This window comes from Galeopterus variegatus, unplaced genomic scaffold (assembly GCF_000696425.1).
Source record: "Galeopterus variegatus unplaced genomic scaffold, G_variegatus-3.0.2 Scaffold1434, whole genome shotgun sequence".
NCBI classification, from domain to species: Eukaryota; Metazoa; Chordata; class Mammalia; order Dermoptera; family Cynocephalidae; genus Galeopterus; species Galeopterus variegatus.
In genome coordinates this window covers 253,732-276,991 of record NW_007727545.1, presented here as the reverse complement: position 1 = coordinate 276,991, position 23,260 = coordinate 253,732, and the positions used below count along the sequence as shown (strand labels likewise).

The 23,260-nt window shown below is 43.7% G+C and overlaps 1 protein-coding gene across 1 annotated transcript in view; it reads right to left on the bottom strand.

The window, feature by feature from the left end:
- Positions 1-3,640, bottom strand: part of LOC103593874 (protein HIRA) — a 63,863-nt gene extending 60,223 nt beyond the window's left edge. Inside the window, exons 1-3 of the mRNA XM_008576969.1 lie at positions 3,586-3,640; positions 1,523-1,633; positions 227-317 (exon numbers count right to left, since the gene is read on the bottom strand). Of these exons, the coding sequence (XP_008575191.1) occupies positions 227-317; positions 1,523-1,601 (170 nt within the window). The 5' untranslated portion in view covers positions 1,602-1,633; positions 3,586-3,640. The remainder of the gene's footprint in view (positions 1-226; positions 318-1,522; positions 1,634-3,585) is intronic.
- Between the last annotated feature and the right edge of the window lie 19,620 nt (positions 3,641-23,260).

The following is a 23,260-nucleotide window of genomic DNA, read 5'->3' as shown; positions in this document are numbered from 1 at the left end:
AAGAAGCTTTGCAGCCCTGTGAGGGGGCAGCTGACCAGGTCACCAGGCAGGTTGGTGGCCTCCTGACTCTGGGTCAGGCCCCATCTGCTCCTGACCTATGTGTGCTTCCTGTTACTCATGAAGTCAGAGCTCTGGGGGCTTCAGTGATAGGGGAAAGGTGACTTTGATAAAGACCGGCCAAGAAGCTTCTAAAAATAAAATGTGAAGAAAGGAAAATGATGCTTACGTAGCCCGCTTCCACACCATAATCAGTTTGTCATCTCCCCCAGAAGCTAAATACATCCCACTGTTTGACCACCGCACACAGTTCACACATGCTGGGAAGAAAAAAAAATAGGGTGATGAAAATCCAATAGTCATGCCCATTTGCTTTATGCAGAGTCTGGCAAGATGTAAAGGGTTTATAAAATCTAATCTACCTAATCTATTTAAGGCATCTACTGTGTGAGAGCCCCAGATTCAGTTTAAGCACTAACCTACTTGGGCTACAATAACAGATTACCAGAACAGTCTGGATGGGGAAAATATGCAAAATCTGAGAATTGTTTGTGCTGAATGAAATAGTCAATAGGAGGCTTATTTCCAAGAAAACCGATCACGACAATAAAATCTCATTATTTCCAAAGTGCCATCTATTGATGAGATGTATTTCTGAGTAGGGATTATTCTCAAAATGAGAGCATGTGCTAAAAAGGCTGAGATGCCTTTTCCAGAACTTTCAGGGGAGCAGCTTTGTAAAGTATAAGGCTCTGATTTCATCCCACATGTCAGAGCCAGCCCCTTTAAATTTGGACTTTCCAAACTTGTCAGCACTGCAGATTGACTGATTCTGCACTTATAAGCTAATATCAGCAGAAATCCTCCCAGACTTGTGATGGGTCAGAGCCTCCAGGAGCACTCACAGCTCAGTCTTTGGGAGACTTGAAATACGACGTACACTATTAAAGTTGTAGACATCACATGGCCTGTGTGTAACTTTTGCTCCAGGTCTGAGGACACTGAGAGGCATGTTGGGAGAACAAGAACACACAGAGCAAAGGAAGGGGCTGATGTCCAAAGGCTAGAAACTATTAATGGAGTATCTCAGGGGTGGGAAACTAAGACACTACAGCAAGAAAGAAAACCATGACACTGTTCAATGGCCAAAAGGGTCTTGGTAGAGAGCCTTAGAGTAAAACAGTGCCAACCTGAGACATTTTGGTGTTGTCTCTTGTGCACCCTTCCCCAGAACCCTACTGTGTCCAGGTTGCTGGCCCCAAAGCCCCATGGAATCAGGCAGTAACGACTCATGAGCAGGAAATCACCAGAGGTACCTGCAGACTGTCCAAAGATGGTTCTGTGGGCGGGCCGAGTCTTCTGCCGAATAACTCACCCAGGTGTGCAGCCAACATCTGTGCCTTCAGACAGCAGGCCGAGGGGAGTTACCGCCGCACGGGGCCTTATCTTTCTAATTACAAACACATGTGCTAACCTTGGGCACTCTGCCAACACGCAAAGCCTGCAAAGGGCCACTCTGTAATACCTAAGTGATTGTCCATCTGGCAAAGCATCTTGGGAATATTTTCATCCTTCTCGTCATCCTCCTGGAGGACTGGAGACATATTCCAGATCACAACCTTCCCAGAATCCTGTCCTGGAATGAAGGAGCAGAAATAAATAAATGTGCAAAGAGTAGAAATCTGATATTGACACATATTATTAACTATATGAGAAGTCCTCACTTAGCTTCCATAAACATAATTGACTAGATCTAAGGAGACTGAATTTGAAGTACTAACGGAAATCACAGAAAAGATGAAGAAAATCAAGTTCTCAGGGGGACCAAAAGGAGTGCAGATGTAGTAGTAAGCTGAGGCCAACCTGACTTTATGAAAAGAAATCAGGAGAGGGCCAAGCTCTCGTCTGGCCTCTAACAGGGATCCACCAGGGGCCCCTAGAAGGTCTTCATTCCTGCCCAGGGCCCAAACTTCTCTTGTGTAAAATGAAGAGGATGGAAAGTTGATGTCCCAGGAGCCTTTCAGGTCTGTGCATGTGTATCCTAGAAAGCAAGGAGGAAAGTACACACTACTGGGGTTTCCCTCTCCTTCTTGGTGCTCCCTGGAATCCATGGCTGTTCCAGAGCTGACTGGAGGAGCCTTTCAGGTCTGTGCATGTGTATCCTAGAAAGCAAGGAGGAAAGTACACACTACTGAGGTTTCCCTCTCCTTCTTGGTGCTCCCTGGAATCCATGGCTGTTCCAGAGCTGACTGTATGCTTTGATACCCAAGTGTGAAATGTGCCCTGAACACAGGAGAAAGAGCTCACTACATTCTTATGTACCTCTTTGCAGTCACCTATAGATGGGAGATCAACCAAAAGAGGATTCAGGGATCCTGTGGCCATCAGTTGATGTTCTGCTCTGCTGAAAAATATATCTATGTATTTTGGTAATAATTTCTATTTTTAAGCCTCCCATCACTGATAACAAAAGTCCAGCTCCTCATTTAACTTTCTATTACAGAGTGGCAAAAACCAATGGACGCCTGGAAATGGACATGCCAAAATTACCATGAAGCATGTTTGAAATGACCTCTTGGCCAATATGTAAAAATATTTCCTAAACATCTGTCCCAGACGTTACTCTCCCAAGTAAGGTGGTAAAATGTGCATCCTCTGTGGACAAGAAGCAAGCCCTCTGTTGTCCCACCTAAGTCTAGCTCTCTTACATGAAGCTCCTCTCAGGTGTAGTTGGCAGCACGCAGAAAGGAAAAAATCTTCCCTGCCCACAGCTTTCCTGAACTCCCTTCCTGTTCTCTACCTCTGGGCAGAGGGGTCTGCAGCCAACCCATCCTGCAGCACCTAGCCCAAAACTCACAAAGACACTCAGTCTCCAGATGCTGCCAAGGGAAGCCTGGCTGGGGGGAAGTCCTGCTCTGGGGCAAAGTTGCTGAAGTGCTGGGTTCTGCGGTTATGCTACATTGTGCTACCATATACACATCTTGGTGTCCTGGCATGAAAAATGGCTTTATCTTTCCAAACAGAGCCATGTTACTGTAATATTGCTGTAACAGACGTTGGCTGAAGCGTACTGACAATATTATAGATCATATTTTCAAAGGGCATGGGCATTCTTACTTGCCCACAGTGTACTTTCTCTCTAACCCAGTTCAATTCCTTTGGCCAGAAAATGGGCCTAATAACTACATGACTGACTTAGTAGTTTAACCATACCCTCCCCTTTTCCAGATGAGAAAACCACTGGCAGAGCCCTTGCCTCTGGGGCTGGGCTTTGTTTATGCGACCACTTGTCCCTCTCCATGCTCAATAAGCTTAGGCTTGGGAATGCAGATTGGTTTAATATTAACTCAATACATAGGAATTAGAATGGTAAACCTGCTACTAAAATATTTACAGAGAGCGTACTAGAGCCAAAAAACGAATTTTGATTTAACTCGTTCAGATAACAGATTACAATAATACATTTAAAACTGAGTCACATTCATACTGAAAAATTGCAAATATTCTCTCTCCCCAGCTAAATAGACAAGGAGAAGCAGAGCAAGGCAGCAGGGCTGTGATGATATCTCTCTTATTCCGTGAACATACCTTGTCCTCCAGTTGCGAACTTGGTCCCGTCGGGGTGAATATCAACTGAAAAAATCGGCTTGCCTGGAAACAAAGAAAAAAACCACACAACATCTAACTTGGCTTTTATTCATTAGGGAAGAGCAACAGACTCAACATTTAAAATATTGGTTATTCAAGTAATATCTCTAATCACTGCACCTAGCACAAAACAATAGGTACAGATAAATTACCTGTAAGGGTGGAGTGATCTAACAGTTTCAGTTAAAGTCTAAACTGCTGGAAGACTGTCCAAGCAACAGTAGATAGCTGAAAGTCCAACAGTGGGACAAAGCATTCCATCACTGAGAATGACTGAGTCCACAGGATGCCTGGGCATTTGCCTGCCACCTTCTGGGGACCCTTGCTTGTAAAGGTTATAAGCTGTTCATGATAAAAGCTGAGTCAGAAATGCTTAGGGAAACGAGCACACAGCTACACCTCTAGACATCTTCCTACTGCCTGGATATGTACTTGGTTGGCAGCCTGGACACAGGGAGCACCTTCCATCCTTTCCAACTGGCTGGCTGACAGCTGGGTGAGACCAGTGGCTGGCCACAGCACAGGCGCCTTGCTTCCCTCATCATACTTCTGCTTCCTAAAAGCCCTCCCGTATGTCTGAGCTGCATCAAAGTTCACAGAGTGTCCAACTCCTCAGCATCTCCTTTGGCTGAACCTCCTTCACAGTATGTACTCTACATTAAATTGGATGTTCAGTTCCTCCAGGGGAAAAGGCTATGGCCATTAGTTCTTGGCAGTTTCACAGGGCCCAGTACGGGCCAGGCCTGTACTAAGAGCCCATGAAGTTGGATGGCTGGTTGGGTGAACAAAACTGGTGAAAGCACCATAAGAGATTGAAATCCAGCAGACCATGGAAGGTAATCCAGGGGCCTCATCCCTGGTGGGAGTTTGTCAGGCTCCCTGGTCTGCTTCCAGGCCACGGGCACAAGAGGTGCAAGTGGCACATCAGTTGCTGCTGAGTTCATCACCACATTTTGAGTTCCTCACCAGCCTCTAGCACAGTGCCTGGTGAGTGGTAGCTCAGTAATATTTGTTCACTGACAAATTAGGTACATGACAACGCAGTGAGCATCAGCAATTGCTGGTATAGACAAAGGGCTGTTGCCAAGCATCACTTAATTGAGGAAGTTCTGTCTCTGCCACCCAGAAGAGGCAGTGTGGACACCAGGATGAGGATCACCAGGTCTGTTATCACCTAGCGAGTGCAGGTGGGGAGGGGTCAGGCGGTGGTTGCCTAAGAGCTGTAAAGGCCTGCCAGGCTCCCATGCAAGTGTGGAAAATTAATGCTGGTACCCAAAAGGCAATGCCCAGCATGGGCCTCAGGTGGCACTTAGCTTACCAGAGAGCCAAATCAAGCATGAGCTTCCACAAGACAAGGGGAAATATACTTTTCTTCTTACTGTCATTACACGGTAATGGGGTAAACAGTTGTGCAAGGCCACTAGGTGAGCAGGCATTGCAAATACATGCACCTTATTTTGTCTCAGGGAATCAGAAGAAACCCTCAGAAAGTTTGGAAATCATACTACATGTTATATTGTCTCTAGTACTTACTGAATTCCAAATCAACAAAAGCCCCCACAACAGGCCTCTGTCATCATGCTGGCAGTCTCCAGCCTGGTCCCTGAATCCCCTCAGTCACCTCCAGGCCCACATCCAAGAACCAGAGCTCCATGGAGACAGGTCAAGTTCAGCCAAGAAGCTGCTGACCACCCTCCTGGAACAAATTCAGGGTGCTCAAAGCTGAGGAGGTTCAGTCCTGGTCTGCTCTGAGCTTTCATTCCAAGGGTTCAGGAGACAAGCCCCAGCACAGCTCTCACTCCATCCAGCTTTGAAGGAGCAGAACCAGCAGTAGATGCACTTAGAGGTGTGAAGTGAGAGAGCCTGCAAGTCCATCTTCTTTCATAGCTCAGACAGGGCAGATCTTATTTAGTCTCATTTTAATCTTCTAGAGAAGAATCTAGAAAACCATATACTCACAGGGTAAAAGAAGGTAGGTGCTGAGAGTACAGGTGAGAATTACCAGAGATGCTCAACCTGGTGCTTTCTCATTTGCATCCAGGCCCACGCTGGCATGTCTGCACTTGTCGTGGGTGCCACATCCCCCTCCCACAGGCTGAGGGGCTGGAGGGAAGCAGTTGTGAGAAGATGGCTTTCTTGCCCATCTGGGCCATGACAAGTGCTTCACAGGAAAGCCTCGAGAAACAAGGGCTATGGGCCTTGTTACATTTGGGGCTATGGACCCAGCTTCAAGCCATGCAGATTCTGTTGCTCCAATGGCTGTGAGGAGCTATGACCGACTGTGGCGCCTAGCACTGAGACAGGCTGTGAGTCCTGCCAGACACCAAAGGGCAGCGACAAATTAGCACTACTAAGAATCTTGTGAAATTCAGAAGAGTGGCCATCTCCAAGTATGGTAAGGACAGCAGCGGGGGATCGCCTAGCACTGAGACAGGCTGTGAGTCCTGCCAGACACCAAAGGGCAGCGACAAATTAGCATTACTAAGAATCTTGTGAAATTCAGAAGAGTGGCCATCTCCAAGTATGGTAAGGACAGCAGCGGGGGATACTGGGCACCATCAGCACAGCCACCTCTTCTCAGGCCCTCCAGGGAAAGCGGCAGCAGAGTAGCCCCTGGAGGTGCCTTCCAGGAGAGCCAGAGCCATGGGGCATATCCCAGGAGCTTTGTCTTTCCAAGGTCAGAACCAATTTTCCCCAGCATCTGCTCTGCCACTCAAACCCTGCAGGCGGCACAGCCCAGGGATTCTCCAAATCTCACACCACCCTCTAGAGTACAGATACTTCTGACATGCTCGTTTCACAGTTGAAGAAGAAACAGGTGCAAGAAAGGTTAGGAAAGTTGCGCAAGGACACACAGCTGCCTGGTAGAGTCCAGGCATATGGCTCCAGAGCTTGAGGCTTTAAATACTAACTGCTCTGCTAGGTGAGGCTGGGAGGGAGTGGCCTGGCACTGCTGTGAGGGTGGGGATGACACTGTCTGGAAGAAATTGATACAAAGTCTATAGGTAGAAAGTGAAGAAAGGACGGAGAAAGAGCCCACTGGGTCCTGATAACCTGGTTCAGGCCCTTGGACCTGCTGAACATCACCCTGGATACTTCAGTCCCATGGGCCTGTGTGGGAGACTGCTACTCTGCTACTTCAGTAGGCTCCAGTAAACCACATCTCCCCAGGACTCCTGCCCTTGTGTACCACCCTCTCCTTGAATCAGGGTTGGCCCTCTGACCCATTTTAATGAACAGCATGTGACAGAGCAGTGTTGCTCCAGTTCCAGGCTTAAGCCTAAAGACAGTGTAGCAGTTCAACTTTTGCTCTTTGGGGAAAGCCAGTTGTCATGTGAAAAGTCCAACTATCCTGAGACCACCATGCTTTGAAGAGGCCCAAGCTAACCATATGGAGAGGATAGAAAAGCCCAGACAGCAGTGAGAATCAAGACTCTAGACACAGTCAGGGCAAGGGGTTCTAACCCCAAGCTGTTCAGGCCATCCCAGCAGATTCCATAGAGTTGCGATGAGCTGAACCTGCTGAGCCCTGCCAAATTGCAGAATCATAAGCAAATAATAAAATGGCTATTGTTTTAAGCCAGTAAATTTGGGGGTAGTTTGTCATACAACAGGCGAAAACCCCAAATGCCAATTCATTCACTTTTCTGCTTTTCTGCTTAAGCCAACTTGAGTTGGGCACTTGCCATTTTAACCAAAAAAGTTCTAGGTGACTGAGCATCAGTCTTGATAGGCAATCAGGACAGAGCATACCCCCCGGCCTCCAGTTTTTTCAGTTTTGTAAGTGTGTGAGACATCATAGTATATTGGCCCCTCAGGAAGCACATCAGAAACACTCACGGACGGGAGCGCCGCCGCGCTTCCCAAGCGGCGCACCATCCAGTGCGCCACCGGGCCGGCGGGCACTTGCCATTTTAACCAAAAAAGTTCTAGGTGACTGAGCATCAGTCTTGATAGGCAATCAGGACAGAGCATAACCCCGGCCTTCAGTTTTTTCAGTTTTGTAAGTGTGTGAGACATCATAGTATATTGGCCCCTCAGGAAGCACATCAGAAACACTCACCTGCAAGTCATAGGCCCCCCTGACTACCCAGGAGCACATACAAGCTGAGTCAGACCATGCCAAGGGCTTAGCTGCACAGGTCCCATTACAGTCCATGTCTTCCAGACCATGCCCATGCACAGAATCAACTGGATGTTTTCTTATTCAGTCCACATTTGAGGCTGTCTACTATGTGCTTGGTATTGGGCTAAGCAAGAATAAAGTAAAGATATAGAATCATATGAACCTCACTAGTAAGGTGTCCAGTGATGGACATCGCATAGGTAGAAAGTCACCTAACTCAGCCTGGGACTTCCTGAAGAAATAACAACTGAACTGAGTTCCAGAAGTTGAGTGGGAGCCAGTCAGAAGTGTGGGGTGGGGTAGGGGAGAGGAGTTTCAGGCAGAGGAACATGGCATGGAATCAAGATAGCCTGATGTGCTGCTGTAGAGCAGCGCATGGGTAGATTGAGAGAGAGAGGCGAGAGAGATGTGCAGAGCCCAGCAGGCACCACTGAAGAGCCCATGCCTTCCTTTAAATGTACCTTTGAAGCAGGGAAACGCCAAGGTCAGAGTCACATTTTGGCTCCACAATAGCTGTGTGGAAGAGATGGGGGTAGGGAGTTTCAAGCCTCCACGGAAGGGTAGGAATGAAGTCTGGGAACAGGTCTGTGTTTTAGCATTAAACCTCCTCAGCCCTGCAGTTTACCAGTAAATTATTTAATCTCCTCAAACACCAGTTTCCTAATCTGCAAAAATGGGGAGGACACATATACCCTTACAAGCACCTTGTGAGACAGATTAAGACTCATTGCTTCTTAATGTCACATTGCTTCTAAGATGCATCCGTTTTGCATTTTAACATTTCGGAGATCAGGATGTGTGCTGGTGAAAGGTGTGACAAGTTTCACTGGCACCATGTTTCCTTTCTTAGTGTGCAGTAGACTAGGTGAAACATGGTAGTGGACCTACACAAAGCCAGCAGCAGTGCTGGCTCCCAACCTCCTTACAGCACTAGGCCTTTCAGTCCGAAGGACAGCAGTGGCTCACATTTCGTCAGTAGGAAGAGACCTCCTCTAAAGGGCTCCTTGAGGTGGAGCTAAGGAAAAGGACCTCATGGACTGGCTGGGTAGAGAAATTGTCCTGTGGCACAGTGTGATGATGATGATGAGTTCCCAGCTACCTCTAGTGTCTAGCCTTTCTTTGTATAGAGACAGAGAAAAAAGATAAATGAACACATATCCTAGACTCTCACTAGAGTATCAGGCACTCTCCTATCCTTGGATCAACCCTGGACGAGTACACTGTCCCTCCCTGCACACCTACCACAGCCCATTTCTCCTTGAAGGTTCTGCTTTCAGGTCACCCCTCCTGAAGCCCTTCCTGGATGCCCTCTTCAGCCCACACACAGCACTCCGTGGGCACTCTTTTGAGTTTGCTGATCTGACAACAGCAGCACAAATGCTTTCCATCTGACAGGTAACAAAGGTATGTTAAGGAAGCTGGGATTATGATGGGGTACAATCAGGTAGAATCGTTTTCTCCTTCACATAAGGGGCAAGATTCCTGGAGGAGGCCCAAACATGGGAACATAAACTCTGAGAGGAGAGAGCTGGCCAGAGGAGAAGCAGGGAGGGCACAACTGAGAGCAGCTGGCTCTCTCCTCTCAGCAGTCCCATGTCCCTTTCGTTTTGGCTCCAAAAAGTCTCTGGGCTTTTACACTCTGATAGCTCATTGGGTAGCTCTGACTGGGACATGCATGTGTACGTCCTGCTGGAATGGAGATTGGGGAGGCTGCGGCCTTCACCCATTGCACTTTGCTCCTGGGAACACTTCTCTTGTACTGCCCAATAGAACTTGGTTCTAACCAATGTTGGTTAATTTAGAATTAAAAATGGGAAAATGTTTGAAACATTTATTAAATGAAAAAAGAAGCTACAAAACAATATTAAAATATAAGGTGGGTGTAGATGACATGATCTTATATGTAGAAAACCCTAAAGTTTCCACAAAAAAACCCTATTGGTGCCAATAACTAAATTCAGCAAAGTTGCAGGATAGGAAATCAACAAACAAAAATCAGTTGCATTTCTATACACTAACAATGAACATCTGAAAAGGTAACTAAGACAACAATTCCACTTACAATAGAATAAAAAAGAATAAAACACTTAGGAATAAACTTAGCCAAGGAAGAGAAAGACTTGTACATTGAAACTATAACACATTTCTGAAGGAAATTAAAGATACAAATATATGAAAAGACATCCTGTGTTCACAGATTGGAAGACTTAATATGTTTAAGATGTCAAAACTACCCAAAGTGATCTACAGATTTAATGCAATCGTCATCAAAATCCCAATGGCATTTTTTGCAAAAACTAAAAAAATTCATCCTAAAATTCATATGGAATCTTGAAGGACCCTGAATAGCCAGAACAATCTTGAAAAGGAAGAACAAATTTGTAAGTCGCACACTTCCTGATTTCAAAACTTAATAGAAAGTGAGAGTAATCAAAACAGTGTTGTACTGGCATAGACAGACGTATAGACCAATGTAACAAAATAGAGAGACCAAAAATAAACCCTTGAGTATATGGTGAATTCATTTTGACGAGAGTGTTAAGGCCATTCAGTGGGGAAAGGACAGTCTCTGCAACAAATGGTGCCAGGAAAACTGCATATGTAAAAGAATGATGTTGGACTCCTACTTCACACCATATACAAAAACTAACTCAAAACAGGTCAAAGACCTAAGTATAAGACCCCAAACTATAAAACTTGTAGAAGAAAGCCTAGGGGAAAAGCTCCATAATACTGAATTTGGTAATGATTTCTTAGATATGCTACCAAAGGCGCAGATAAAAAAAAAAAAAAAAAAAAAACAAATTGGACTTCATAAAAATTTAAAATCTTTGTATATCAAAGGACACTATCAACAGAGTAAAAAAAAAAAAAAAAAAAAAAAAAAAAGACAAATTGGACTTCATAAAAATTTAAAATCTTTGTATATCAAAGGACACTATCAACAGAGTAAAAAGGCAACCCAAAGAATGGGAGAGAATATTTACAAGCACATATCTAGCAGGGGATTAATACCCAGAATATTAGAAATCCTAAAACTCAACAACAACAAAAACCAAAGAATCTGACTCAAAAATGGACTTGAACAGATATTTCTGCAAAGATAATATACAAATGACCAACAAGTACATGAAAACATGCTCAGCATCACTAATCAGTAGGGAAATGCAAGTCAAAACTACAATGAGATATCACCTCACAGCCATTAAGATGGCTAATGTCAAAAAAGCCCAGAAAGCTCTCTCTCTGCTCTCTGTGCTTCCACCATCTTGCAAATGTGAGACCTCTGGTTCGCTGTCACCACCACCAGACAGACCTTGGACTTCCCAGCCTCACAAACTAGATTTGTATCTATGAAATAAATCACCCCTGCTCCTGGCACATATAATGAACCTCAAAATGCTCTGAAGTCCTTGAAGAAAACATTAGGACTGAAAAATACCCCATTTGGTCAAAGTGCTGCTTGATTCACAAAGGACTCCAGGACAGAGGAAATGCCAGGTCCTGGGTTTTATAATATCTTAAACAATACCATAATTGCCAATGATAGAAATATCTGCTGGAAGAAACAAAAGAAAAGTGCATTTGGTTCTTCTGTTCCTCGGACTTTCTTCATAGTTCAGAAAGAAGCTTGTACTACTCCTGGGCCTGCTGATCATGAGGTCGGTGGATTTTTGATGATTACCTAACTTGACTAACAAATATGCTGCTTTCTTGTCAAGAACAGGAAGAACTACTGAAGTACCAGACATGGTTATTCCAGCACCAGGCAGCTATGATGTTCAAAAATCATATGAGATGTCTCAAGTTAAACATAAATACATGCCACCTCGTAGTTTAGTGGCTAAAAGAAAACATGCCTCCTTTCTTAGTGCAACTCCTCGATGCCTGGAAAAAATGACTGATGGGCTGGAGTTGTTCCTGGAACACCAAAGCAGGAGAATACAACCTGTTGAGCAAATAAGAATACTTGGAGTGCCTTTGATCCACAGAAGCTTGCTCTGTTTTTTGGTTGTCCTTTGAGAGTCAGGCATATTGGCCCACTTGATGATCCATTTTAAGCTGAAATTTAACTCTACTTATTTTCTTTTTCTCCTCTTAAGTTATTGCACCATTTTTGATTTTGTCAGGTTTTAGCTTTGTTATGAAGTTGAATATAAAGTCCTGTACTGTGCCTTGACCACACTAAATATGTGGTCACCCTAAAGTGATGCAGGGAAATTCGTTATCTGAAGTTCTAGTACCATCACAATCACTAAATGCAGTTAATCAAATAACAAATACTATGCACATCATGGTCTCTCGAAATAGGTAATATTGATTTCATATTTTCTGAGTATTTTTTTTCTTTCTCTGTTTTTACTTAGCTCTGCATAAAAATTCTTATAGATGGTAATTAAATTTTTTCTTTAAAAAAAAAAAAAAAAAAGAAAAAGCCCAGAAAATAACAAGTATAGAGCTAGCCAGTTAGCTTAGTCAGTTAGAGCAGTGCTGATAACACCAAGGTCCACAGTTCGATTCCTGTACTGGCCAGCTGCCAAAAAGAAAGAAAGAGAAAGAAAATAACAAGTGTTGGTGAGGATGTGGAGAAATTGGAACCCTTGTGCTGGGAGAAATGTAAAATGGTGTAGTAGTTATTGAAAACAGTATGGTGGCTCTTCGAAAAATTAAAAATAAAATTACTGTATGATCCAGCAGTTCCACTTCTGGGTATATACCCAAAAGAACTGAAAGCAGGATCTCAAAGAGATATTTATACACCCATATTCACAGCAGCACTATTCACAATAGCCAAGAAGTGAAAGCAATCCAAGTGTCTGCTGACTGATGAATGGATAAACAAAATGCGGTATATCCATGCAATGAAATACTATTCAGTCTTAAAAGGGAAAGTAGTTCTGACACATGCTCCAATATGGATGAACCTCAAAGACATTATATTAAGTAAAATAAGCTAGTCACAAAAAGACAAATATTGTATGTTTCTTATATGAGGTATCTAGAATAGTCAAATTCATAGAAACAGTAGAATGATGGTTGCCAGGGACTGGCTGGAGGGGACAATAAGGAGTTGTTGCTTAATGGATAAGGTTTTGCAAGATGGAAATGTTCTGGAGATCAGCTGCACAACAATGTAAATCATAACACTATTGAATTGTATATTTAAAAATGCTTAAGACAGTAAATTTTATGTTATGTGTATTTTACCACAATTATAAAAATGCTAACTAAAACCAAAACAAACCAATAAAGAATTTAAAAACATATATATAAGGTGGGGGAGTGTGGAAAGGAGGTGGGTGTGGTTATAAAAATTGTTGGAACTGTTCAGTATCTTGATTGCAGTGGTGGATTCACAAACCTACACGGGTGATAAAACTATATAGAACTAAACACACAGAGGCACAAACACACACACACAAACGAGTACAAAGAAAACTGGAGAAATCTGAATAAGACAGGTGGATTGCGTCAATGTCAACGCAATATTGTATTATAGTTTTGCAAAAACTGGGAAAAATTTGACAACATGAACAAGGGATTTCTCAGTACTTCACACAACTGTATGTAAATCTACAATGATCTCAATAAGAAATAAATACACATACACACATACATAAGGCCTATTTTTTAAAAACTCTGTGTGTGTGTGTATACTAATCCATAAAGGTAATAATGGTGAATATCCAACCACCAATGGTTACATCACAATAAAATGGATTCTTTTCTGGGGCAGGAAGCAATATGCACACGTTTATAACCAGCGATCCCTTTAGAGAAATTCGTCAGCTAAGCACACAAATGTGACCTATATTCAGGTAACTCCTATAGCTGACTGCCTACCAGAGACCTCACCCTGACCCTGTTCAGGATAGAACTCCCGATCACCTCACCCAAACTTGCTCTGCTCGCTGTCTGCCCTATCACAGTTAAGGCCATCCTCACAGAGGGGAAGTAAACAGGCCTTGCACAATAGCCCCACCCCCATCCTGCACTGGACTCCAAGACTTTTCTGACCTTGTCTCCTGTTTACCCCCTATCACTGGTTCCACTCTGTTCTTGGACTGCACCAGACATACTCCTACACTGGGCCTAGCAATGGCTTTTTCTTCAGCCCAGAAGGTTCTTCCTTGCCTCCTTCAAGACTTTCCTCACTGGTGCCTTCTCGTTGAGGCCTACCCTAACAACTCTACTAAAAAGTATTATCTCCCCAACCTGGCATAAGCAATCTCCCTAGTCCTGATCTATTTTTTTCTTAGCAATATCTTACACGGTATATGTGGGTACTTCAAAAGGTTCATGGAAAAATAGAATCAAAAGATATGAATCTTTTCATGAACTTTAAAAAATATCCTCATATAATTTCCTTTATTGTATGTTTTCTACCTCACCACCATAATAGAAACTCCAAGAGCTTAGCAATTTTTTTTTTTTTGGCTACTGGCTGGTATACAGATCTGAACCCATGAGCTTGGTGTTACAAAGCTATGCTCTAACCAACTGAGCTAACTGGCCAGCCCTCAGCAATTTGTGTCTGTTTTAATTCACTAATTCATCCCCAGTACCTAGAGCTGTAGCTTGGTACATATTAGGCACTCAAATACTTCTTGTTATTAAATGGCTGGCAAAAGCCCACAGCAGAAGTGCTAATGCAAACAACCTCAGGGTCACTGGTGTCCCAATCTTTGGAAGGCAAGCTCCTGATCTCCTGTGGTGGGGACTCAGATTTCCCCAGTGGCCTGCAGGTGGGAAGAACATCTATGGCTGGCTCAAAGAGCCATCTGTTACAGTTATCTCTACCACTTTCAACCACAAAAACTTGTCCCAATCTTCTTTAGTAAGCACCACACAATGACATCTCATAGCTGTCGGATGGCTGAGAGATTGAAAACAGAACAGGAAGGAAACTGTAGCAACCATACAACCGTTTTGTTTTTTGTGGGTTGTTTTGTTTTGTTTTGTTTTTTGCCACAAACTAAAGTAGAAAAAGAGACAGGTAAATCATTAGAGATCTTAATCACTTTTCTTGCAGCATTTGCCAGCACATAATCAAGAAAGATTTGCTAACAGTCACCGTCTGTTTCTTCATACCCTTTCCCCCTCTAATTTTGCAGAATAGAGATATTACTTAAAAGTTATCCTCAAAATGGTGGGAAAATTTTATCTGCAAAATGGATTTCTATAAGTCTAATCTCTTTCATCTACCTCTATTAGAAAATTAAGAGCTACTTTCCCTTAGGGGGGAAAATCTGTTAATTTAACAACAATCACAATTAAGAAAATCACAAACATATGACATTATTATTATTATTGCTATTTTTTTGGCAGGTGGCCGGTACAGGATCTGAACCCTTGACCTTGGTGTTTTAACACCGTGCTCTAACCAGCTGAGCTATACAGCCAGCCATTAAAGATATTATTTAAGTGAAAAATGCACAGCAACATTTTAGCTACTCCAGTTTTATATATATACAATGCTAGGTCTGTAGGGGAGGTTACACGTTAAACACTGAATTTGCTATGGTGACTGACAGTGATTCGGCAAAGGTCTTAAAAAACTCAGATGCTTTTATAATGTGGTGTGTACACTAAATAAAATGCATTTTTTAAAATCACCAAGTCACCCAGTTATTTTTTCCAAATGGTCTGAAAGACCACATAAAAAAGTTTTAAAATGTGTTTTCCTTTTTGCATTTTCTAATTTTTCCTAAGTTGAACATATATTACTTTTATAAAAAAATTATTTTAAATTTTATAAATTAAAAGCACCAAATCATAAAATGCTGCTTACCCATATTCACACATAACATACCATAAGTAATGTCCTGGTACAATTATATATAGCAATTCTCACTAGCCAAAAATACAGGTATTTGTCGCATTCCTTAACAACAGCTTTAGAATGGAGCCCCAGTGTCTTCAAGAGGGAGAAGGCAGGAGAGGCAATTCTCATCATAGCGTGCTTGGAAAGGCCCTATGTGGTGGTCTCACTTAGTCCACCCCAACTAAAACTGAATCCTGGATCTTCCCTCTCAAATCTGGTCCTTTCAATTTTACTGATCTCAGTTGACAGCAACTCTGCCCTTCGTGTGTAAGTCATCTTCCGTCCTCCCCTACTCATACGCCACCTTCTACCCTGTTGACTCTAGCTTCCCAACATAGCCATAACCCAAACTTTCTGGGGAGATGCAAATTTTCCTTATCTTGATTGGGGAATAGGTTATAAAGTATATACACTTGTCAAAATTCATCAAATTATATGCTTAAGGTCCGGGCATTTCACTATGTAAATTCTATCTAAAAAGAATATATAATGTATGTGTGTATGCATAATATACATTATATATAAAATGTTATATAATTATGTACTATATAGAATAACTAAGTTATACGTCATGCATAACATAATATACATATTATATAATATATAATATATAGACACACACACATAGAATGCAACTCTTTCTCACCATCATAACCATCAACACCCTGGTTCAAACCATGATCACCTCTTGCCAGGATTACTGCGACAGCCTCATAACTGGTCTGCTGGCTCCCTCCCTTGCCCTCTACACCCAGTCTAGTCTCAATGCAGCAGCCAGAAAGGCCTCTAACACCCAAGTCAGACCATGGCAGTCCTCTGTTCCCATCGTAAGAATCAAGGCCTTCTAGCAGCCCACCGGGCCCTCCCAGTAAGTCTGCTGTTCACTCTCTGTCCTCATCTCTCCATGCTCTTGCCCTTGCGTTACTCTGATCACAATGACATCCTTACTATTCCTCAAACTCCTCAGGCAAGCTCTGGCCATTCTCTCTGTCTGAAATGCTCTTCCTCAGATGGTACCTTACTCACCTCCAGCAGGCTCCAAGTGGATGATGTAGCAGTGGTTATGCTTAGGTCCCCTCTCTCCAGGGACCCAAGCACAACTCCTCTCCCAGATATGGAGGGTTGGCAGCCCATGACAGCTTCCAGTAGAGTCTTTCTCCAGGTGGACCTGTCCTCAGCAGAAGAACTATTTGGACCAAGGTTAGGCCCCCTTCCCAGGACAGCCTCCATCCAGTGACTGTAGATGTGGGAGTATAAAGACCTGGGCCCTTCACCCAAATTCAGGACAACTCTGAAGGGCTCTCCCAGCTCCAGAGCTCCCCACAAGGTTGCCTGTGACTTTTGCTGTGCTTGCATTAAAGCTTTTCCCTCTGTCCAGGCCTGCTTCCCTCACTACCCCATAGGTATGGATCTCAAGAGTTCTAACCAATAACCCTCCTGCATGCAAAATTCTCCAGCTCAGAGTCTGACTCTTGCGACAAGGTCTGTGCTCAACTGTTACCTTCTCATACAGGCTTTCCCAAGGCATCCTAACATCTCAGCATTCCTCATCTCTATATCTGCTGTTTCTCCCCACACTCACCCACCTACCCCACTCTGTAATGGCTGTTTGTTTGTGATGTCTGCTATGTGTCTCCCCAGTAAGCTCCCCCCAACATGTCCTCTTTTCTGCTTACACAGGACAGCCCCAGCAGATACCCACTGCAGTGTCACTTGCTAGAATGCATCACATGCCGCTGCTCAACAGATACTGGCATGCTATTGGCTCACTGCTGTGTTTTCAGCTCTTAGAACAGCCCCTGGCACAAAATCAATGCTCATTATTTGTTAAACAGGTGAATTTATTGAGTATCTTCTCTGAGTGGGACCTTCTATTGGAAGATGTAGCAGAACTAGAGTCCGCTCCAATGAAGGTCTACCCCTGGTCTTCCAGTAAGGCTTCCTGCCCCCTCTGTCTGGCCCTCACTACAGTGGCTTTCACGATGGCAGCCTCGCTGTGACCTAGCCTGTCCCAGGTTGGTAAATACACCAAGGTAGATAACTGCTTTTAGGAGCAACAAGTTTTGATCTAAATGGTTTTTCTTTTTGCCAGGGGTGTCGTAAACCATTTTCTACCTGTTCTGTGTCATCTATTCCCCTTCCTTAAATAGGAAGCTCCAAAAACCACAATTATGTAAATGAGCTCCTTGGGTAATGGCTTGGGTAGTGTGCTTCCTCTCATCATTGAAATCTCCAGCAGATTCCACCAGAAAGTCTGATCTATTAGGAAAGCCAGTCAGGATGAACAAGACATTTTCTGAAGCAAATCAACTCTACCAGCCAAGGGTAGCAGATACATTGGCTGTCCATCCACCAGCCACCTCCCATCACGTTCTTCCAGTATTCAGCACTCATTTGACATTTACTGAGTGACTTCTATGGTGTGTGCCAAGCACCACCCTTGGCCTAGGAAATAGAGCAGGAGCAAAGACAAAGTCTCTGACTTCCAGGAGCTTACTTTCAGCAGGGACATCTCATTAAGAACCTAAATTTTATTCAGGTAGCTATCCCTCCCCCTATATAAGCCAGTAGGCAATGGTGACTAATGCAAGAGAAAGCATATGACCTTTAAGATGCATTTATATGTCAGGTAATAAAAAAAAAAAAAAAGAAAGAAAGCACATGACCTAGTTGGCCCAATCAGGCAAAGAAGCCAGTAGGCAATGGTGACTAATGCAAGAGAAAGCATATGACCTTTAAGATGCATTTATAATATGTCAGGTAATAAAAAAAAAAAAAGAAAGAAAGCACATGACCTAGTTGGCCCAATCAGGCAAAGAGGAAAGACTCAAAGTCCCAGGCACAGGCCCTTCCCTTCTGCTCTTCCCTAAAAGCACTCTCTTGATACCCAGACAACTCTCGAAAACCAAATGCCAGAGAAGCCTCGCCAAGTACACCTCAAGAGAAACCTACCAGGTTAGAAGCCCCAAGGTACTCTGAATGGCTACAGAAGCAGCCATGGGAGAATAATCTCCAAGCGCAAGATGATTCCTGGTTCCAAGGTGTACCACATGGTTTCTGAAAGCTGTCCTTCTGAGATGGAAAAGGGCCCTCAAGCCCTCCAGGACAGAGGAAGCCAGGGTCAGCACAGAGACCACTGCTTGGCAAATCAGAAAGAGTAAGCCTGGGTTTGGGCTGGACTCTGGGTGTGACTCCCAACTTGTCCCATTCACATCTAGTGTAATCTTGCGGGGGGGTGGGGGTGGGGCGGGGCGCTGGTGTCACCTCATCTCACTTAGCCTCAGTTTCCATCTGTAAACTGAACTGCTGCCAATGTTTGTTTCTGCAGCAAGTCACAGAGAATCTCAAGGGTAATCTGTTAACCAATATAACAAGTCTAGAGATAGGTCAGCTTCAGGGTTCATTAATTTAGTAGCTTAATAGGCCACATTCTTCCATCTTCCTCTCCTGTCATCCTCAGTGTGAGCCCCGTCCTCATGGTCACAAGTTGGCTGCCATGTGCACACCTAGTGAAGTCCAGCAGAAGAGACAGGCCTTTCAAATATCTCTTCTTATACAATTCCCCAGGAGCCCCCAGTAGATGTCGCCTCCAGTCTCACTGGCTAGAATGGCATCACATGGCCATTCCTTAACTAATCCTTGGCACTCACCCACATACCAGCTTAAGACAATCAGGACTTGTCCCCTACAGCTTGGCCTGCAGTAGAGTGCAGACACCTGAAAAAAATATCGGGGTTCTGCCAGAACGGAAGAAGAGGGCAGGCAACCCAAAGTATCTGCAATATTCCCTTTGTGCTATTTAACAGTGTGGATACTGTCAGTGGCCTCACTCACCTCTCTAGGTGTAGTTACAGACCTTGGCAGGATGATAAAATGGGCTTGTATCAATTTTTGGTTCCCAGGGCTCATTCCAGACCTCTGTTTCATGAGCTAGACACTTCTGCAGTCTATAGGCAAATATCCTAGATGAACGGAATGGACTAGCAACCTCCGAAGAAAGGGAAGGGTCAATGCAGACACAGAGCATTCTCTCCCAGGTCACCAAAAGGACCCAAGGTAAACACAATGGCAGAAGGTTCCCTATCTGGCCTCAGTGGTCAAGGCCAGATGCTGCCCAGAGGTCCCTCCCAGCTATGTAATTATGATTCTGCTCATAAAGCAAAAACACCTTTTCAACCACTTCTTAGATTAAAACAAAGGTTTAAGAAAATCCCATTTCCTAGCCCTTATCCATACTCTTTCTCCAGCATACTAAAGAAATAAACTGAGAGTGACCCTAGTCTACACACAGTCACCTGCCTCTACTGGCCAGGTCCTATTAATTCTACCTTTCCCTTGTCTTCAGGGCCTCCCCACTCTTTCTAACCTCTACCACCCTGGACCTTCCTGCCTCTTACCAAGACCTGGTGAACTGCCTCCTAACTCCTCCAGGGTCTACCCAAGACACAGGATGGATGTTTCTTCCAGGCTTGTTTGAAACCTCAATGTTCCCCTCCCCCAACCCCAGAGAAGGAAGTTCAAGCTTCTAGCAATGTGTTCAAGGCTCTGCCTCCCAGTCCCATTCTCCCTCTTCACGTGTTCAGTCTTACTCCTAACATACTTGCTCTGTTTCCTCCTAAATGCTCTCACCCTCTGGACCTTTCCTTCTGATGGTCCTCTGAGCTGCAGCATGTTCTTTGCCATCACAGCCCTATTCCTGCCAAGCTTTAGTTCAAGGGCACATTCACAAACCAGACTATACTGGACAGTAGCCCCTCTTCTTCAGGGCTATTGCAGCTCACTCCTGTGGCTTGTTTCTGTCTGCCCTGCATTCTAGAATATGGTTTGTATGTCCGTCTCTCCCACCTTCCACATAGCTGTCCACACACAGGGAGAGCCTTATTTACCTCTGGATCACCATAGAGCTTCTCCCCTAAAAGATTCAATGTTTGGTGCATGAATTAGTGAAAAATCTACATCTGTATTATCCAAGGCAAAGTCTCACCCAGTTTTCTTCTGAATTCTCTTAAGGTGGATTCTTGCTATTTTCCTAAATCAAACTTCTGTCTTTAGACATAAGTCAGCAAGAGTCAGTGAGAGACACTGTGGAGAGAACTCTCATTTTCCAAGCTCTCACAAGGAGCAGGTGAGGCAAGGGTTACTGGTTTTATTGAACACATCAGCAAAAGAGAGCGAGAAAAAACCTTCCATATTTAGTAAGCAGCAGAGCACAGTGACTCCAGAACAGGACTATCTGATTCTCAAACAAAAGGCAAAATTCTTGCCCTCAAGAAGCTTACAATCTAGTTGGAAGGATGGACAAATACACAAAAAGACAAATAGCAACAGACTTTCTTATCCAGAATAGGGTTTCTCATCCTTGGCTCCACTGCCATTTGGGGCTGGATAATTCTGTGGGAGCTGTCCTATATGCCACAGGCTATTCAGTAGAAGGCCTGGCCTCTACCCACTAGATGCCAGTAGCAGCCGCCCACATCCAGTTGTGTAAATCAAAAATTTTTCCAGACACTGCTCTGTTTGAAAACCACTGATATAGAGCAACTGCCAAGTATATATCACAACCACTGCGATCATACAATATCACCATTAGGATTTCCTCCCAGCCTCTTCTCAGACACAGGTAGTGCCTTCCAGAGGGTGTGCCAGACCTACCATACTCATTCCTGACTTCATTATTGTACCATCAGCCCGCATTTTCCCTTCAAGCTGACTTATTTTCACACTGATGCAGTATATGTCTCAAGAGCATGTCTTAAAATCCTTTTTGAAATGAGACAGAATAGGGAAAAATTAATCCAATTACAGGACAGGAGAAAAAAAGCACACACCATAAAGATTAATTGGCAAGTTATCCCATTACTGAATATTTGTCAAATACCTTTTTACAACACTACCATCAAATTGTGAACCAGAAGTCAAAGGAGGATGACAACTCTTTCCATCCTGGCCCTCCTGGTTAGAACGGACTTCACTGAAGATCTGAGCATGAGCTCTGTCTGACCACAAGTGAGAGTTCCAGAAAAAACTTTCTAGAACAAAGACCCAGGGATGGGAAGAGCCATGAATCTCAATGAATTTTTTTTTTGGTGGCTGGCCAGTACAGGGATATGAACCTGTGACCTCGGTGTTATGAGGCTGTGCACTAACCAACTAAGCTAACTGGCCAGCACTCAAGAAAAATTTTTAAACATATAAACTATGCTTTTTTTTTTTTTTCCTTTTTGTCTTTTTTCGTGACTGGCAACAGATCGCAACCCTCGGTGTTGCCCCCGCACCTCGCTCAGCCAGTGAGTGGCCGGTCTGTATGTGGGATCCGAACCCTCGGTGGGAGCGCCACCGCGCTTCCCAAGCGGCGCACTGTAGCAGTGCGCCACCGGGCCGGCCCAGCACTTTTTTTTTTAAACAAACTTTAAAACCAAAAACTCAGTCGCTTTCACTTTTGGACTAATATCTGATCTTAACCCAAATTAGAAATGAAGGTTATTTTGGCTAAGCCTAAAATAAAATATATAGTAAAAAATACTATGTCCAAGAACACAAAATAAAATGTGTGTGTGGTGTGTGTGTGAATAGTGCCTGGCACATAACTTCTATATCAATGATAGATATCATTAGCTGTTATTATGTACCTCAATTTAAGACAGTCTTTTATATTTGGGTACAAGATTAAATGGAAGAGATGAGTCTTGTTCAATTTTACCAAGGCCCAGATGTAGAGTCACAAGCCCAAGAATTTACAGCTTGTAAACGATGGAGTCTTGAACCCAGTCTGATTACACATTCAAGGCTTATCTCACTGCAATATGACAACTTCGAGATTTACTAACTTACTGACAAACTTAGACCACTGCTTCTTGACTGGGGGTAATTTTGGCTACCAATAGACATTGGCTATGTCTGGAGATATTTTTGGTTGTCACAACTGGGTGGTGATGGGAGGGTGCTACTGGCATCTAGTGGGTAGACACCAGGGATGTTGCTAAACACACAGTACAGTCCCACAGTTATATGGCCCAAAATGTCAATAGCGCTGAGGTTGAGTAACCCTACCTTAGAGGTTTCTCTATTATCAGCCAGGAAAATGAAGACCAAGGTATTCCTACACTCCAACAAATACTTCTCTCTCTGCTTTTAACCTCTCCTATTCTAGCTGCCCCTTCCAACTCATCTGAATACATCCCCTACTATCTCAAGGAAAAATGGGCAGCTCTCTGCTCCTTCCCACTTTGGACTCTCAGAAAACAGAAAAAATATGTTTGTGCTGCAAATTGAGACAGGAGCTATAAATGCAGAGTGAGGAAGCCAGAAAGTGCAAAAATACACTCTCCAAAGGAACATGGCTTTTGTTTTTTTCATCCAAAGCAAGTGTGCAATTTTACTGGTCACTACCTACCACTCAGGCTTCTGGCTGAGCAGCCCCTGCCCCTGACAGCTCCAACTATTCACTACAGTCTTTAGAGGCCTGCTCAGTAGTGATTCAGATCAGCATCATTCATTCCAAGATAGTGGTAATTTACCCCTGACAGTCTTCTTGAACACTCCATGAGACCGAGGTTGATTTTAGACTTTAAAAGAAAGGAAATTTGACAAAGAACAAGTTTAAAAGAAGTTAAATCCCATCCAGCCAAGCTTCAATGTCTTCTATTATTAATTACTATCTCTTA